The sequence below is a fragment of the Engystomops pustulosus genome, chromosome 3, assembly GCF_040894005.1.
Source record: "Engystomops pustulosus chromosome 3, aEngPut4.maternal, whole genome shotgun sequence".
Classification (NCBI taxonomy): Eukaryota; Metazoa; Chordata; class Amphibia; order Anura; family Leptodactylidae; genus Engystomops; species Engystomops pustulosus.
Window position 1 is genome coordinate 179,890,523 of NC_092413.1, and position 17,870 is coordinate 179,908,392.

A 17,870-nucleotide genomic window follows, 5' to 3' on the forward strand; every position below is an offset into this window, starting at 1 on the left:
ACATTATAATAGTTCTATACATATTGGGGCTCACAGCATGGCAGATTCCAGCCTTTTTGAGACGAAAACTATATACTGCAACATGCCTATCCCCTGTTATATTCATCCCACTGAATTTACTGACAAATCTTTAAAAAGCACCCACACCCTGATCAGAAAATGCTGACCACATTACTAATGACTGACACTACACATACTGACGCTGTCTCACACTAGAAGTCATTAAGTAGGACCTTACAGGTGACAAGCTGCTCCATTATTGAATGGATCCCCATAGTTTAACTATATACAGTCCCCCTTGTAAATATGTCGTTATTCCATAAGGGCCAGGCCGAGTATGGTAAAAAACTTGCAAAACTTGCAAATAACAACATGAAGGAGGTCTGGCCAGGGATTAACAAAATCACCAGCACTGGGGAGGAGAACCTGAGTGAGAAATGGGCATATAGAGCTAATGGTATGAATCAATTCTTCAATTGCTTCTCGGGTGGCTTCCCTGTAAACCTGCCAGGTGACACAGCTATGTCTGGCCACCCAACCACTACGCCCCGACTTACACCAACTGGTGGAGTTAATAGCAGTGGAAATAAGGAACTGATGGTAACTGCGGAGGAAGTTAGTATGGCCCTATATGGCCTCAACCCCAACAAGGCTGCGGGGCCTGATTCAATCTGTCCGCGGCTATTAAAAACCTATGGTAACGAGCTAAGCCAAGCATTGACCAATATATTCAACAACATCTGGAAACTGTCCTGTGGACCACTGCAAAAACAAAAATCTCATGAACTACAAGAACTTCCGTTCTGTTGCACTAACATCACATATCATGAAATCCTTTGAGAGAATTCTCCTGTGTCACATGAAGAAGGCGGAGAAGGGTTGACTTTACTCATTACAATTATTGTTCAACAACAAAATGGGTGTGGACGACGCATTGCTGTACCTTCTACATAGGAGCTACTCTCACCTGGAACATAAGTGTAACATTGTAAGAATTACCTTTTTTGACTTCTGCAGCACTTTTAACACCATTGACCCAACACTGATGAGGGGCAAAATGACCCACCACAATTTGCAGCCCTTTACTGTCAACTGGACACATGACTACCTCAAACAGCCTCAATTCGGGTAGCAATAGATCTAACCCTACTATTAGACCAAACTATTGAACGAGTCAGGAATTACAAATACCTGGGTGTCATAATCAATGACAAAATGGATTGGGCCTAAAATTGCTGCATAGCGACCAAAAAAGCCACATCAGGGTCTTACTTTCTTAGGGAACTCAGGTCCTTCAGTGTTTGCAATATGATCCTGGAAATGTTTTTTACGAGTCCCCCTCACCTGCATTAATGATATTTTTTATTTTTAATTGTGTGTTTGAAATATTCTCATGTGTTTACATGTATATGTCTATTTGTATTCCTAGCTCGGACGATGTGTGCACAAAGCAATTTCCCAAAATGGATCAATATAGTTGCATTGCATTGTGTATGCAGTATGTGGCTTTTCATAAAATAATAAAACTAGCACTCCCTGTTCCTATGCTGCTTTCATCTCTTCTTCTCCCGAATTTTCTACTAGTTCGCTGCTCTGTGCAGGAAGATGGGCCTGTGTCCTGCAGAGAGTATAGAGTGGCACTGACAGACTAACTAACAGACTAAGTAACAGGGCTGATCTGCGCCACTCTTCATATCAATGGCATCTGCATCTTAAAAACACATATACAAGTGACATGTCCTGTTGCCCCTGCGACCCGTGTTTCTGTTCGCAGGCGCACCCATGTTCCTCCGTGTGCTTGCTGTGCCCGCTGCATCACTCACCTTGCCAGGTTCCGACAGTGTCCATTACGGCTTGGCACGCGCGTACCAACCTCCTAGGGCGCTTGCATGCCGGCTCTGTAAAATTTAAAAAGGCCAGTGTGCTAATAATTGCCACTGGCCAGCTGCCTTCCCTGATAAATTCCCAGCCCCTTCCTGTGTTCCCTGACGGATCTTTGTGCTATATACCTCGGAGTAAGCTTGTGTCATTGCCTTGTGCCTGTTTGCTAATTTCCCGTTGTGACCCCAGTTCTGTTCCTGACCTTTACTCCATGCTGCCTGTCCTGACCTTCTGCTTTGTGCTTTGTGACGTTGATCCTGTGCTGCATGTCTAATCCTCCTGCCTGTCTCTGACCATGATTCTGCCTAACGTCTTTGTACCTTGATTTGGCTCCTACCCCGGACAAAGTGGAACGACCTAGTGGTACCACATCGCAGCAAGTCCAACCGCTTTGTGGCGGACTCTAGTGAAAACCAGGGGCCACTCACTTTCCGGTTCCAGGTGTCGGCTTACGTCATTGTCCGCTATGGTCCAGTGGGTCCACTGCCCCTGGAGCCTGACACCAATAGAGAAAGGTCTATGCTAGTGGTGTGTGATCTGACAGCTGCCCAATTCACCCACATTAAACCATAAGTTCTGCTGCCTCCCTCAGCCCTAAGTCAACTGCCACCTTATATGGCCATGGCTCACAGACTGTCTACAACTCTGTGGTGAGGATTCATAGCGTCTCTGCCATCAAAATATTCTTCTGCCTGCAAAATCTGTTCTTCAGCTTGCCTTTTTCAGTCCTCTTTTCTGAACTCTATTAGACAGATCACAACTTCTTAAACTTCTGTATTTCTAAAATACAATTTGCATTATTTGTAACTAATGAGTGCTAATTCTTAACGCTTTTTGCAGGAATTAAGGCTACTAATTACAATCTCTCAGCAGGATCCCTGACTGCAGTGATTGTATTGAAGTTGCCATTGTGATTACATATGACATATCAGCAAAAACTATATTAATAAAAAAAATGCCCTTTTTGAAGGAGTCTTCAGGCTTCCAACATGTTATTGGTTGCTCTATAGAATATTTTTAAGGGGTTTTCCATAAACAACATTTAAGTCCTATACATGGGTCCATGTAGTTGCATCACATGTAATCAGCAAAACAGGGGGACTGCAAGGGTTTTAGTTATCATTGGGTTTACTGGGCTTTTTTGGCAAAAGTGGCAAAAAATTCACACCTCATTTTCACCCAATTTTATGACATCAAAAAGTTGCAGAATGCAATTCTTACCACCTGAACCATTATTGCAACACTGTGCAAGACCAGAGTTATCTACTACAACTTTTCAAAAAGTCAAATAATGTGACATTTATGTGACTTTTTGGCAAAAAAATCACAAAACAACCAGCACTGCAGAAGAACACTGCAGACAGATTTATTAAATGGTCAAAGCCGCATAAATACATTCTGATGGGAAGTAGAACTCCAAATACAGTCATAGGAATATTCCAAAGAGCTGGCTTAATGATAAATAACTTCTATGGGGAATTATGATGTCTATGGGAAAACCACCTATAATCTGAGATTAAAGGGGTGTAACTCTAGAGCCCCCACTAAAGGCTGCTGCTATTCCAACTGCTGCCACACAACAACCATTAATTAAAACCTGGTTGTTGTTTCACAGCAGGTGGCAGTAAAGAGTAACATCAGGCTACTAGTGATTAAACTATGTACAGTATATGCTATCCAAGTCTGTAGTATCCTGCCTGGCAACTTCAGCTGAAACCATTTTTTCCAGTTTGGTCCAATGCGTAGCAGTGTTGTTGGCAGTGCTGCTATCAGCTGACTAGGGAAGGAGGTATCTACGTTAATTTTATTGGCCATTGATAGCCCATTAATATGTTAGAGCTTGAAGGATCAAAAACAGAATACACAGATCTACACCAATCTACCTACAATCTCCAATCTACCTACAGAACCTTGCATGTAATTCTGGTTCCCTTTGGAAATAGTCAATGAGGGTCATTTATCATTGATTTTTTTTTCTTTTGGTTGCATTTGCAGTAGAGTCTGTGGTGACATCTTTAGAATCCAAATGTTGATTTTCGAACAATCATGTAAAAAATTTGCATATTTTTGTTCAAAAACTCAAATCCCCTGCTGGTAAAGAAAACAGTTCAAAAGTGGTTGCCCAAGAATTTAAAATTTTTTTTTTTTTTTAAGTAGCAAATAAAAATAAACTCAGATCTCAGATTTATCACTCTTTAAGATAAATTAAACAATCCCAAAACCCCAAATGAAAAAAACTAAAAAAAAAGGGAAAATCGTACATCGGTGTACAAGTAGGCACGGAAAAAACAATTTGTTTTCTGTGCATACTTGTACACCGATGTACGATTTTAAAGAATGAAGAATAAAGTGTTTTAACTTCGTTGGATGTGCTACGATCTTCTCTTTCTCAAGTATCTACAGTTTAAAGCCAGAACCACGTGTGCACTCCGTACACCAACTTCCACCACAATCAGGACATTAGGGTACGTGAAACTTTTTCTCTGTTTCATACTTAAAGGAAACCTACCACTTGAAATGGCAGGTTTAAGAAGAAAACACCGAGCACCAGCTCAGGGTGAGCTGGTGCCGGAGCTTATTTTTGTTAGTGTTTTAAACCGCTGTATCGCGGTTTAAAACACTTTTTAAACTTTATAGACGGCGCAGGGATGTACGCGCTCAGCGCTTACCATGCGCGCGACCGTGCGCGGGGCTACATAGGAAGTGAAGGAGAGCCGCGCGCATGGTAAGCGCCGAGCGCGTACCTCCCTGCGCCGGCTATAAAGTTTAAAAAGTGTTTTAAACCGCGATACACTAACAAAAATAAGCTCCGGCACCAGCTCACCCTGAGCTGGTGCTCTGTGTTTTCTTCTTAAACCTGCCACTTCAAGTGGTAGGTTTCCTTTAAAGAAAATTAAGAAAATGGAAGGAAGTGACTTAAGACATTTGTGCAGAATTTTTGGGACATGTTATGAGATAAATGACCCGCTGTGTGATGTGTATACAGTGTACGGTGTGTGTATATACTGTACGTGTGTACATATGTTGTATATTTGTATATGGCACTGTTTGCGTGTATATGGGATGTGTATATGTTCTATATGTGTGCGTATGTGTAAGAGTGTATAAATGTGTGTGTTTGAGTGAACTGTATGTTTAAGTATTTAAGTAAAGAAATGTGTGTGAAAATATGAGTGTAATGTGTATATTTTTCAGAGGGAAGGGGGGCGCATTCAGAAGACCGCTATGGAGCCCTGCCTCTCCTAGTTACTGCTTTGTTAGCATATGTTATGATTTGGAAAAATTATGCAACGGCATGAAATAAAATGCATAACCATACTCAAGCTCTGTACATAGTATAGAGAACCATATTATACCAATCATTAAAGTCTGTAAATACATGTGCCAGGAATCTCTCCAATTTTATGTCAGGGCATATGGAGGCTTTTTATTATGAATCTGCTACAAAAATGGTTCCATACCATGCTTCCGTATGGAGGCACCATATGGCAACATCTGGATAGTTTAAAACTTCATTATACAGGACTGTAGAGTCACAATGAAGTCCTCCATCGGAAGCTTTTAGCTAAAATTTTACGCCGTTTAAGATGTGCATAACATTGTTTTAGTATAAGGTCCTGTGCTTTGTCTCACATTCTATAAAGCAAACTTTGTTTAAAAAGAAAATGTCTGCAATCGACATCACCAATGCTGGACAAAGAAGATGATTCTAAATGAAACCAGCTTAAAGTTTTGGTTGTGTGGCAAAAGTCACTGGAACGATATTCATTTTAGCCGACTCCTTACCCAATAGATTATTTTTATGCTTCCCGAATGACACATGATGAATTAGCTTCCTCTATGTTCAGAATAATAGAGATATGATCAGAGTCAGAGCATAGCAACATATCTTCTAAGCCACTAGGATGATTCACATTATTTTGTATTTCAACTAAGTTTTCCATTTTGCCAATCTATTTACTTTCAATTTCCACCGGAGACCATTTCACCTTCAGAAAACACTTTTTCCTCCTGTTTCAGGTATGGATTAAAGGTCATTCCTTATTGCTGCATTTATCTCTTGTTCCTGTTTGGCCATGTTGCTTGTGATAATAGATATATCTGTTTGAAATGGAAAGCGATTACATCCATTTGATGTGGCGTCTGGAACACAATATTAGTAGTATGGGAAAAACGTAAGCTGGCCAAGGACAAAATGTCACTTTTACTACATTGATAAGAAAAGGTGTCTTTTCTCATGCATTTATGTGTTCTACATGAGAAATTGTACAATTAACTGCTATAAATTTTACTCACACAGGAAACCTTTATTTCTTAGATAATGATTCTTTATTAGTGGGTCAGTTAATATGAACCCCCCCCCCCCCTCTCCCCAATTCACAGTATCTGGTGCTCCTTATCTATTCTGGTATGAGTTTCCCATCATTAGTCACCTAATTTCTGTAAAATTATCAGCTTCTTATTTTCTATTCTCACTGGCTTTGGATATCTGAGACATTTTAAATGGTCTGTCCAAAAACAAAGAATAGTGGGGGTCATTTATCTTTATTTTCTGAGTCTTTTATTGGCACAATTTTTGTGACTTTTTGGGTGACTTTTTGAAATGTGCACTAACATCCGCCGGACATTCCTTTATCGTCAGGAAGACACATTTATCTTCTTTTCCATAAGTTTTAGCTGTCGCAAATGACATTTATCTTTTCAAATTGTCAAAAATTGCGATTTTTTTTTGCCAAAAAAAGAGAAGAGAAAGCTTGCGACATTTGTGCGTCATTTTTGAGACATATCCAACAAATGTCACAAAAAGAGATCTGAATAAAATTAACACAGGAAGAAGCAGATGGAAAAAAGCAAAAACAAACATTAATAGAGATAGAGAGGATGGACTATAATGAAAATGTTATTGGGCATTGAATGGTTGCTTATGAGATTAGTCTAATGCTAATAATAATCTAATAATAATCACTCACCAGGTGAAATTTAAAACTGAACACTTTTTTTACTACCATTAATGTAATCTAGTAAGAATTTAGTTGTGTTTGATTCTTGCAATGTTTTAATTGTTCACAAGAGGAAAATTTGTTTATTTCATCATGTTCCCATGTGCAGAATCCTCAGTGTATATCTAGATGGAAGTTGAGAGTACTCAGTTGTTGATACCTTTTATTTCTGCCAGATGCAGCACCATACTGTTCCCTGCTCTCCATACTTTTCCCTCCTGTCCATACTGTTCCCTCTTGTCCATACGGTTCCCTACTGCTCCTCCAGAACCTTTTTATGTATCCAGCTGCTGGCTGCACTGGTGTATAATTGACCTTAACCAGTGACCATTCAGGCTTAAATGATCACAGGTTATAGTAAATTTTCAGTCTTTGTGCAGGATGGCCCCATGTTGGCCCACTCTGCCCCTGGCCGCACCCCCCATGCACACCCCTTTACATCAATTTGATGTGGAGGTAGGGTAAACAGGGAAATAGTCACAATTCCAGGCAGTTTGCTAGGCAGTGTGATTATTTAGGGGCTTGGACACCAGAAAACATGTTTACAAGCCCTAATAAATATCTCCCATTGCCCTGGTTATAATTGACACTGCACTTTTCTGTTTCATATAGTAACTATTGTTATTTGAGCACAATAATAAAACATTCCACTCTACTGCTCTCATCTGAAAACTGTTATATCTGCATATTTTCGGGTCAATAACGTGTTCTGTTCCTTTCCAGAAATATATCTGGTTTTTTTTCTAATTAAGAGTCTGTTCAATGCAAGTTCTGAAACTTTTCTAAATATTTAGTGTCACTTGCAAGTTTTATTTTTTCACAGTTTCTTTCTTAAGAAAAAACGACTCTGTTCTCACTGAAATGTTAGCAGTTAACGCTGTGACTAGAATCACTGAAGTTGTCAAACTAAAAGACTGTTCAACAGAAGCTCCAGTAAAGTCTATACAGCCAAAGCATATTTTCTTCTGGGTATCTGTAATGGACTCTTACATCCCTTTGGAATATGCTTTCATATTCCAAGTCTTAGTCAGCTTCTCAAACCTTTGGAAAAAAAAAAAAAAAACCGAGTAGAAAAACAATGTATGTATAAAATTATACATACAACTGAGCATGTGATAAATACATGGAGGCTATAAACGTCAGACTCTGCCATAAAAACACTGACTACTGGAGGGCCTCAGTCATAGTTGACTTTGTGGAAGTTTCTCCCATCTCCTTACTGCATCTCTGTAGCTTAGCCACATCAATCTTGGGTTATTCTTTACCTCTCTCACCAAGGCTCTTCTCCCATGATTACTTAGCTTGGCTGGACGGTCAGGTCGAGGAAGAGTTGTGGTCATACCAAACTTCTTCCAATTAATGAATATGTAGGAAACTGTGCTCTTAGGAATCTTGAGTGCTGCAGAAATTATTTTCTAACCTTGCATGATCAGTGCAAGTTCTGTCCCTGAACTCCTTGGGCAGTTCCATAGACCTCATGATTCCCATGTGCTCTGACATGCGATGTGAGATGTGAGGTCTTATATAGACAGGTGTGTCTGTCGAATACAGGTGTGTCAAATAATTTAATTAAACATAGCTGGACTCCAGTGAAGAAGTAGAACCATCTCAAAGAGGACCAAAAGGACACCATGTGATATTTCATTTTTTTTTTTTTCAAAAATTTGCACAAATATCTACATCTGTTTTTTTCTGCCAAGACGGGGCACAGAGTGTACATGGATAAGCAAAAGATTGGCCTACAATTGGCTGCAATGAAAAAGAGTGAAACATTTTAAGGTCTCTGAATACTTTCTGTACCAGCTGTTTACTCATCCTGGTAAAGCTTTCCATTCACTGCTAGAAGCCAAGGGTCTCGTGGCTCTCAGAAAGCAGGACTCGGGACTTCTTGTAACCTCTAATGTCCTGCTGGTTACAGCAAATGAAATATACTCCCATATCAGCAGTTGGAGAGGAGTGTGGATGTATGGTCTAATACTTAACCCTGTTAAAATTTCTTATAAGTGTCTTACACCTTTCATTGCTGTGTGCATGTCTATATGACTGAAATTTCTCCAGTTTGATATCTGAATATGCTTTATTTTAGCAAATATACTCCCTTTAAGTAAAGTATTTTTTAGAGTGAAGCAGGCAGACATAAGGAAATACTTTAATTCTATCAATAATAATTTAGACTTGACATGTTTTCTTCCCCTGTGATATAAACTTCCCTGTTTGTCTGTTTAGTTATTATTAATAGGAAATGCATTTTACCCATTACTGAGCATCTATTATTAATGGACTGAATAACTGCAGAGACTTCCTAGTCTTTAACTGCCCATCTCAGAGTTGATTATATATCCAATTATATTTACATATATTTTATCATATTTTACTATTTCCTACTCTCAGTGCAGCCATTCATGGCAATAATGACAAAGGCTGGAGTTTTTTCAAGGTTTATCTCTGTAATATTTTCTTTATTACTTACAAATTAAATACAGAAGCTGTTTTCCTATTTGGGATTGTTGTAGCTCGTAGACCAGATGTTCAAGAAAAATGAATTTGTACAAAAACCCAAACAAATTGTGAATAAATGAATTCATGAATTTTATAGTAATTTTTAGTTCCATAGATTCTGAACTAATCTACATTACAAAGTGAAAAGTGTTCAATGTTTTGAGATATTAAAATTAAAATTAGAAGAACATTCACAGATTTTCCCTACAAAGTGTCTTAGGTAGTCTTAGACACACCTCCTGCACTATCATTCGTCATAGCTGCTTCTTTCTATTTCCCCTGCAGTTCCACCTTCCCATGTAAAAAATTACATGTTATGTCATGGAAACAAATAGATATTTATTATGCTACTGTATCTTTACCCTAACTGGATTTATAAAGCATACAACACAAAAATAGTGTGAAAAAGTGTGAAATTAAAAAAATATATATGTATAGGGCATTGGCACTATTGGTCAATTGTAGGATGATATAGTTGATGTGCATGGATAACATTATTTGACTAATGCAAATTTTTTGAAAACTTCATTTATTTTCCAGATCTGTGACAAAGAATGGCACTACTATGTGATAAATGTTGACTTCCCAGTGGTGACTCTGTACATGGATGGAGGAATGTATGAGCCATACCTGGTAACAAATGATTGGCCAATCCATCCCTCACACATTGCCATGCAGCTGACTGTCGGGGCTTGTTGGCAAGGTAAGAAATCATAGGACAGTCAAAGAATTTCACATCCATGTGCCTGAACACATAAAAGAGGAAACTACGGCTAGCACACATCAACATTTTATTGTCGTGTACACATAGCTTTACTCTAGCTTTGAGACTTCGGCTTATTAGCAGCACTTCACTGGGCCAAATGTATCATAGTTTTGTCTTGGTGAACTTTTGAGACATTTGGCAGCTCTTTTTGCGCCTTATGTATGATCCTGTGTGTCTTTTTACTTGTGATACGTGTTCAGCTTTTCCTATCCTGGCAGGTGCAAATTTTGGCTTCTTTTTGGGACTTTTTGTTGCAAATGTCTCAAATACACATGGACACAAGTCACATGAAGGGGTTATATACAGGAGAGGACACAAGCCACATGAAGGGGTTATATACAAGAGTGGACACTACTGTTAATTTGGGATTTAACATGTTGCATTTTTAATAAATTTTGAAACCTATTACAACAGCTGAGGAGAGGTGATTTTCCCAATTACGTTTCTGTTAACATTTGAATTTACAAATATATAGTAGACACATGCATTAACGTGGCGTTTATATTGCGTTTTATAAATGTTAACAGTAACGAAATAAGGCAAATCACCTGCCCTCAGATGTTGTAATTAGTTTCAAAATGGATTGAAATTGAAATTAAACCACTACATGTGACCTCACCCTTAGAAGTAAGCATTAAAAAAAATAAAAAGCAAAAATTTTTGAATTTTGACAAAGCAGGTTATTGTGAAAACTTTTAAACAGTTAAAGCATGTGAAATAATTCCAATTTACATGTTAAAATCGGGTCCATGAAAAAAAACGTTCCTTTGCACCTGCCCTGGACCAGGTGCAGATGTGCGCCAAAAATGCTGCAAAAATGGCACAAAAACGGCAAAAGTCGCACTGAACATCTGGAAAACAAGGATACATAAGGCACACTGCACAAAGGTGCAGACAAGGTGTACTTGAAAAAGAACAGAGTTAAAAGTCGCAAAAATGGCGCAAAAACTGAAAAAGTTGCTAAAATTTGACAATTTGCCTAGCTGAAACTATGATACATTTACCTCAATGAGACATCATATTACACAGAATCTCTATGTGGGCAGAAGGGGTTCCTGTCATTTACATGAGCTTGGTGTCTTCCCAACAGCTGGATTCCATCATTTGTCACCTGCTCTGACCTATGGCTCTGAGATAATGGTTTAGTGCCACTTGCCCCGAACTAGGACTGTCCTTGACCATTATTTGTTTGTCCATTAGTGCTTTGGATCACTATTACTCTAGTCCACCCTGCAGAAAATTCCAGATCCCTGTGCAAAAGGTAAAGAGTGAAATGCCCTTAGTATTCACTTACTGCCAAAACAGTTAGATGACACAGAAGATCCATAGCCCACTGTCGATTATATAATATAAGAGATTACACACATTAAAATAGACCAATCACCACCATCTCCAGCTAACTGGAGGGTATCTTCAGGCTGAAAGGACATGAGGCATACTCTCAATGGTTTAGCCGCTAGCAGCTACACTTTCAACAAAGTGGTTAAGATATTGCAGCTAAATCCTGGAGTGCAAAGGGCTCCAGGGTGCATCCAATCTTTGCAGATTGTTTACCTGCCGCTTTGAAACTCAGGAATACAAAAAGGTTAGCAAACTGTCAACCAGTGGAGATGACTGCAAGCATGCCATCGCAAAAAAATTAAACATTTTACATGGTTTTTGTAAAAGACGTATTTCAAGATTTTGGAAACGAATGTTCAGTAGCATGTCAATAAGATTTAATATGTATTTTTAGTTTTAAAGACCTTAAAACATATGGACATTTTACCTAATAGAAGATTTAGCAAAATTGAATTAGTTTTTATAACAACAGATTAACCAATTTATCAAAATTATATTTAACATTTTACTAAATATTTTGAGAAATCTGGATTAAAGCCTCAAAATTGTTGCCTAGCTATTGTATCTGATATTAATGACATATTTTCCCTTTGATAAGTGACATCTATTTTAAAAGAACCAGTTAATCTAAGAGCAAAAACATCTAAAGTTTACTGTGTCAGGTTAAACAAAGGCTAGCTGACACAATGGATATCCGTCTCATACACACAAAGCCATGCTGTGTCCACCTCAGTGATATTCAAGTTTCTATATTCTTTAAGATATTGCTGTCAGTGAAATAACTTACTAACAAACGTCAGATGTCAACACCAAAATAGTCTACTGTAACCCATAAACTATGATAAGGTCTGTTAGGCTTCTGTTATGATGTCTGTGATTTTTCTACATCTACAAAAAAACACAAGTTCCAGTTCAGTATTCTGTCATCAGTGGACCCTGAGACTATCATGTATATCCGGTCTTTGAGTACTGTTTATTGACTCCTTCTTAGAGAACCACATTTTCCATGAATACAGCTAGTGGCATTGTCCCATAGAGCCCTATTAACTATCTGAAACCCTATCAGCTAAAAATTGATTCCTTCACTCCTCCATAAAAATCAGAGTTATAAACTTACCTGGTATCCAGGGTTATTTGGAGCGAGTCAGGGGGTGGGGTGGCTTAATGCCATGTGACCAGGGTGACATCATGTCATCATGGTAACATTACCAAACTGTACCCCATGCACATATCAGGGCACATAAAATCACGGCAGACTGCATGGACTTCTGCTTCACTCTATACAGGCTGCTGTGATTTCATGTGCTAAGATATGTGCATGGTCTACAGTTTGGTAATTTTTAGAGGCTAGAGGACCTGTAATGATATCACCCAGGTCACATGTCATTACTGATGCATGCAGAGAAAGCATGGGGTTAAGCTTCTGGACTCAGCAGCAATGCTCACCTTGAGTCACTATAGACATCCTTGGATACCAGGTAAAATTATAAAGTTGAATATATGGCACAAATCTAAGGCTGCCCCTGACCAGGCATAGAAATTCGAACTTTTGGAGACTTTTTGTGACTTTTTGTTCCAAAAAGTCGCAAATTCACTATAGACCTAACCCCTCATGCATAAAGCCAAAAGTCTCAAAAACGGACCAAGCCAGCCTTATGATACATGTGCCCCTATGTACAGTATTTTCAGCTTCCACTGCTCTATAATATGCTGTCTTCAGATTGCTTTTCATGCTTATAGTTCACTGGTTTGCTTTAAGAAACAAAAGCTTGTGATATAAATACTTACATTGTCATAATAGCAAGTAAAATGAAGCTGAAACTGTAACTTTAATGCAAAGCAGAAACCTGCAAAAGGCAAAATTAGAAACTAAAAATGAAAAGGACAAGAGTCCTGTTATCCAGATACTATTGAATATTGAGGAGTGCCAGCACTCTCCCTATCTGGGCACTTTACCAAAGCACAAGGCAATCTGTTAGCATTTTCAGAAATTTTAACACCTTTATTGGAGTCTGTAAGTGAACACCACGTATCTCTCTTACATGGTCAAGTGTTGAAAAAGAGCCATGCAGCTTCAATATGCGTGGTATTCATGTACAGGCTTCAATAAAGGTGGAAAATTTCTGAAGATGCTGGCGGACTTTCTTGTTCTTTGTTATCTACCCACAGAGTACAGCAAAAGGTGATAACTGCCTGCAAATGCAGAGAACACAGGAGAAAAACAAAGACAAGTGCACTTGGTAACTAAAAAGAAACATTCAGCCGCATGGTCTTATATATCTGCAAATATTCTGCATCTAGAAGGGTCCCGTCCATTTGCCAAAATTATATATATATGGGGCACATTTACTAAGGATCCGCACACCGCATTTCCGTCGTATTTCCTGACTATTTCCAGTTTGTGCCACATTTAACAGAGGTTTTTGGCGCGGTCAGAATTTTGGGCTTGTGACACAGTTTGGACACCCCCCCCAATTTGGAAGCTTATAACATGCTCTTTAACATGCTGCCTGCAGATAGGATACCATGTGCAATCTGCTCAGCTCCTCCTGTTCTATAACATCCTGCCTGCAGAAAGGACACTATTTGCCCCGGGCCTCACATTCCATACTAAACCCCCATCTTGTTAGAGAATCAGCCTGCTGCTACTACATTAGAGCTACCATTTGGAAAGGGTGGCGAAAACTCCATTTACACTAAACTTCTAGCACAATATGAGTTTAAAAAGGCACAACTCAAAAAAAAATCAGAAACAAACCAACAAAAAAATTAGGGTCTTGATAAAATAAAAAATGACCCCCTCAGTAGCCAACAATTCTGGGAAGTAAGGTGTGAACACTTTTCAAACAGACCTGGGCGCATTGTAGCCTTAATTCGCCCCCTGGATATGAGCTCCAGTGCATTCTCTTTTTTCCTGATTATCTTGGGGAGAATATCACTTGGAAGCAAAGCTCGGTGAAAGGCAAGGGGTGGTGAAACTGATTGTCAAAGGATCACCAGATCTCACAGTATATTTGTTGGGCACTGAAATTTTGCTAATTTGCAAATAAATAAAAATGAAGATTTTCCCATTGATTTATTTTTGAAGGTTGCTGGGCAATTTACCTAACAAGAGTGTGTAACCAGGAAGCTAGAATATTCCCTTTAAAGAAGACCTGTCAGGTCGATTTGTGACACTAAACCAACTAAAGGTCTTTATGGACCCGTGGTTTAGTGTCCCAAATCAACCATTTTGAACTTTTTAAATGGAAGTAAAATAAAAAATAAACATAAATACTAACCTAGAGGCGAATCCGAATCAGATTAGCAGATGCCACACAAGCGCCACATCTCATGATGAGGGAAGTGAATCCGGGATAGTACCTATGGCGCTTGCACAGTGAAACTGGGGTCTATTGCTCCAATTTCACTTGCCAGAAACCGACAAGTGCCAAGGGATCAAGATGAGTATTTTTTTACCACGATACTTAAAAATGATACAGGGCGATTTGAGACACTAAATCACTGGTCCATAAGGACCTGTGGGTGGCTTAGTATCCCAGATCGCTGTGACGGGTTCCCTTTTAGTACTTGCCTTTAGTAGATGATTAGAATCTACATAATACATAGCAATAGCACCAAGAGAACCTTTTACATGCGACATTATACAGTCCCAATAGTGACGTGTATTTCGTTGTATGCATTATGTAACGCCATTATGGAACGTTCATTTCCAAGCAGCTATTGTCTTCTCGCATCTGCTGTTTTGGAACTCAGTCAAGATGGTTGTCATTTCTAATAATGTTTTGTAGCGAATATGAATTGTTGGGAGTGAACAAAAACATTCTTTATTCCTGGTTAGTAATTTATTGTGTTGGTGCATTCAGTGAGGGAATTCGAAGGGTTTTGTAGATCCAGCTGTCCTGAGTCTTATATAGTCCTGAGCAGATAAAAAATGCATGCCCACAAATTAATGCTTTCAGTGCTGTGAATTATAGAATAATACAAGTAAATGCATTAAATAATGTATGCCTGACTGTTTATGTACCTAAAGAACTGTAATATGTGTTACTTTAATGAATTATCATCCTTACCTCAATTCACTTCAAATCTTCCCCAAGCTGCAACTCATTCACAGTGATTTTCTATTTCTTACTAAGCACTCGGAGAAATAAACCATTTATCCATGGAATATGTACAAAAGCTTTCCAAAATCTGCTTTAGTATTGCTTGTGCAGTACGGTGCTGGATTATCTTTATTAATTTAATGTTCTTACTTATACATACAAGATAGTAAAATGGGTACGGTAATTTATTGGAAAGAAAATTGTACATTAAAAAAACAAATAAATGAAAACAAACAAAGAAAAAATATATACAGATAGCCCCCGGGATAAGAATACCTTACTTACAGATGACCTCTATGACATATGGACCTCTGGATGCTGGTAATTTCCTGTACTTTAGTCCCATGCTACTGTTATCAAAAGTGTCTGCAATAAAGATCTTTTGTTAATCCTTGTTCTTAAGACAGCCCAAAATTTTTAAAATTGTCACGAAAAGAATTGTGGCTTGGGTTGCACTAATAAAATATACAGTTCTGACTTATATACAAATTCAACTTAAGAACAAACCTACAGAACCTATCTTGTACAAAACCCGTGGACTGCCTGTATACTTTTTGCTGTTTGCTCTGTAAACTACAGTTCATAGCTTCACAGTCAATACGCTGACCCTTTTCAAACTATAAATTTATATATTACTGCTCAATTAACGTTAAGGGACATCTACCACCAGGATGAAGGATTGTAACCAAGCACACTTACATGCTGGTGTTTTCTTTAAGCCTTGTTTTTAAGAATTAAAGGCTTTAAAAATTATGCATCTGATCCTGAGGGTCTAGAGCTCCACAGGCTCATTTGCATAATTTTCAAATCCTTTTTTTCAAAAAAAATGGAATGATAAGCTAAAAGAAGAGTGGATCCTGCCAGAGCAGGCACACAATAGTATGTCAGTGTGCTTAGTGTACAATCCTTAATCCTGGTGGTAAATGCCCATTAAATGATAAACGCATTGTTATTTATTGTTCCCCACCTCTGCAAAGATGATTATGTCATCTTTACTACCTGTTGTATTATTTTGTGAAAAATTAAACAAACACCATTGTTTCAAAAACAAAAAATACAGTATACATTAGTTCTTATAGCTTGTTCTTTGTGTATGGGTCCCAGGGAGTCAATTTCTTTCTTTTTTTTTTTAACAAGTAAATTTTTATTAAACAATTTGCATATAGTAACAAAGGATATGTACGGTCAATCATACAAATATCATTATAATACAAGGCATATTATAGGATGTTTATACAAAGGGTAATCATCATTTTTATTTCACATCTAAAGATGATCTATAACCTGCATGGTTCCCAGCGGTTCTGGCTGTTCAGTAAAAAGAATCATGTCGAGACCAAAACTCTATTTATTTGCATATAATCCTTCTTGCAATAAATTTTAGGCTTGTAGCATTTGTTTCATGACCCGTTACTCTATTATCGATTTTGATGTGACTGTACCGTGATAGTTAGAAAAGGAAAAGAAGAACAACAGTAAACCAATAACTCTTTGGGCCTTTTTTAGTGTCCTCCTCCTTCCTGAGGGAGGGGGAAATGGTATGATAGCTAGGGAAGGGAGAAAAGTTCGTTAGCAGAACCTGAATAGCAGTGGTGTATATTCTCATGGTTCTAAAGAGTAAAAGGAAAACATATAAAGGTGCCGGTGGTGCTATATATCGGACTAACTCCTCTGACTCCACTTATTCTGAGAGCCCTCTGATTCCGGGATCAAGACTGGGGAAAGATATCAACCATGGGTTCCATATGTTACTGAAATTTGCGAGAGAATTACTTCTGATTGCTAATAGTTTTTCTAATGCGCAATGTTCCGATACTATCTCTATTAATGCACTTTTGTTTGGTGCATTAATATCCTTCCATTTCCTTGCTATCAAAAGTTTAGCCGCTAGTAAGATATGACCCACTAGTTTTCGATCTTTTTTATTGATTTTATTTATACCTATATGTAGTAAGGCCAGAGCTGGTCTTGGGAAAATTTTGTTTGCTGCTATTGAGCTGCAGAGGGCAAAAACCTCTTTCCAGAATGGGCCAATCTTCCTACATTTCCAAAATATATGAAATATTGTGCCCTCTTCCCCACAATCTCTCCAACACTCGCTCTTGGTGCCTGGAAAAATTTTGGCTAGTCTGCTCGGTACCATGTACCATCTTGTTGTCAATTTGTGTTGGACCTCCATTAGCTTAGCTGACTTGGATGCTTTTGAAGCCCAATAATTTGCTTGTTTCCATTCTCTCTCATTGATGGTCTTTCCTAAGTCTCCCTCCCATTTAGCTA

The 17,870-nt window shown here is 38.4% G+C and overlaps 1 protein-coding gene across 1 annotated transcript in view; it reads left to right on the forward strand.

Annotated features, from left to right (window-relative positions):
* Positions 1 to 17,870, forward strand: part of CLSTN2 (calsyntenin 2) — a 550,032-nt gene that overhangs the window by 497,780 nt on the left and 34,382 nt on the right. Inside the window, exon 9 of the mRNA XM_072143113.1 lies at positions 9,921 to 10,083. Coding sequence (XP_071999214.1) covers positions 9,921 to 10,083 — 163 coding nt within the window. The remainder of the gene's footprint in view (positions 1 to 9,920; positions 10,084 to 17,870) is intronic.